Genomic DNA, 1,877 nt, shown 5'->3' on the forward strand with positions numbered 1-1,877 from the left:
ATGTACAAGCTCGTTTTCATCAACGGCCGCCCGCGCGACAAACCCGCCCACTGCCAGGCGTGCGGCCCCACTGGCCGGGTGGTAGCTCTGGAGCCGACCCCCGCTGCCGCCGCAGCCTGTCGCGACAATGTGGTGCGCCACGCGGTGTGGTGCGCGGCTCGCGGCGTGGGGGTAGCCCCGGTGGAGGTGGTGGAGGCTGCAGCGGGGGACGGCAGCTGCGGAGAAGCTGAGTTTACGATCTATGAGCGGTGAGGAGGGGTTGTTGCTTGCTGCAGGTGATTGTGTGGTGACAGGGGCGGTCGGTCACAGGACGCTCGTTGCTGATGAGAGGCTTGGCACTGTGCACTGCTTCATAAAGGGCAGGGACGCGGCAAGGAGGCGCAAGCAGGATAAACATGATGTCATGTTTTTGCACTCCTCCCTGCGCCTTGCCTCGACGGCTGACGTACGCAACCCAACCCACAACACCTCTCACGAGCAATGCAGCGCGTCTGGCTGGTCATCCATGGCGCCGGATGACGACGAGACCGCGGCCAACATGGAGGCATACATCGAGCAGCGGCTGGAAGCCATAGGGGCGGCTGGCAGCGGCGGCGGCGGCGGGGGCAGCGGCGAGGGCGGCGGGGCCGGAAGCCTTGTGGCGGCAGCGGGCACTGCAACGGCATTTGCGGCGGCGGCTGCGCCCGAGAGTCGGGCAGCGGAGGAGGAGGCCCCGGTTGGGCTGGTGGAGCGGTTACTGGTGAGGGCCGGGTGCCTGGGAGGTTAGGGGGGCCACAGCCCCTCCACCAGGATTTTCTCGGACCTCGGCACTGCTTTTGGAGCTACACGATTTGTGGCCATGCTTGTGTCGCATTATGTTTGTTTCAGACCTGGATGCTCATGAGGTTGCTGTACGGGTTGTATTGAGGGAGGGCTGAAAGTCCCCTTAAATATTGCTGCCCCTCCCCATTTGGCAGCTCCCCGTGGCGGCGGCTCTGCGGCGGCAGCCGCTCGGCCGCGGCGCCCTGCGGTTGCTTGAGCGCGCCTACATACGGCTCGTCCTCATGGGGGGCCGGCAGCACGTGCGCTGCCGCGTCGTGGCACTTGGACAGCTGTTCCAGGAGCTCCGGATTGAGTGAGTGAGGATGTTGTCTGCACAGCGTACGCGCCTTTTTTCTGATCAGCGGCAGTGTGCGTTGCAGAGCTGAGATGTGTCGGGGAAGATATCTCCAGGAATGTCTGTAGTGGTCTGGTTGCTTGAACTGTTACGCATTCAGGCAGCTGCGCTACAACCTGCCGCTTTCAACCCCCACTTCAGCACAACAATCCAAACCCTGCTATGAAAATAGTCCCCTGACCCCAAAGACCACCCTTGGCGCCCTGCCTTGAACATCACCCGCTAGCTCACCCTGCCTCTGCCCCTTAGTACGGCTTCTTTTCACATTGCCCATCGCCACATCCTGGACCGTGGATTATTGCAAAAGCAAAAAAAAGCTTGAGTAACTCCCCCCAATCCAGGCCCTTTGCACGTTTTGTGTGCACTGAGCACAGCACCCTTGCTTGAACGCAGCGCACAGCCTCCCAACCCCCCACCCCAACCCCTCACTCCACTTCCTGTCGGCCTCCTCATGCCGCAGGCGTGTCTCCCTCCTGAAGGTGGACGTGGAGGGCGCTGAGCTGGACGTGTTGAGGGGCCTGGGCCATGACGGCTGGGCCAGGGTGGGCCAGCTGGCGATGGAGGCCCACGATAGGGGCAGGGGGGTCGGCTCTGCAGGCGGCTCTGCAGGCGGCTCTGCAGGCGGCTCTGCAGGCGGCTCTGCAGGCGGCTCTGCAGGCGGCTCTGCAGGCGGCTCTGCAGGCGGCTCTGCAGGCGGCTCTGCAGGCGGCTCTGCAGGCGG

The 1,877-nt window shown here is 64.0% G+C and overlaps 1 protein-coding gene across 1 annotated transcript in view; it reads left to right on the forward strand.

Annotated features, from left to right (window-relative positions):
* Positions 1-1,877, forward strand: part of MNEG_1869 (hypothetical protein) — a gene marked incomplete at both ends in the record, with an annotated part of 10,670 nt that continues 8,793 nt past the window's right edge. The window contains 4 exons of the mRNA XM_014049654.1: positions 1-248; positions 487-739; positions 957-1,114; positions 1,617-1,698. Coding sequence (XP_013905108.1) covers positions 1-248; positions 487-739; positions 957-1,114; positions 1,617-1,698 — 741 coding nt within the window. The remainder of the gene's footprint in view (positions 249-486; positions 740-956; positions 1,115-1,616; positions 1,699-1,877) is intronic.

This window comes from Monoraphidium neglectum (assembly GCF_000611645.1).
Source record: "Monoraphidium neglectum strain SAG 48.87 unplaced genomic scaffold scaffold00197, whole genome shotgun sequence".
Taxonomy (NCBI): Eukaryota; Viridiplantae; Chlorophyta; class Chlorophyceae; order Sphaeropleales; family Selenastraceae; genus Monoraphidium; species Monoraphidium neglectum.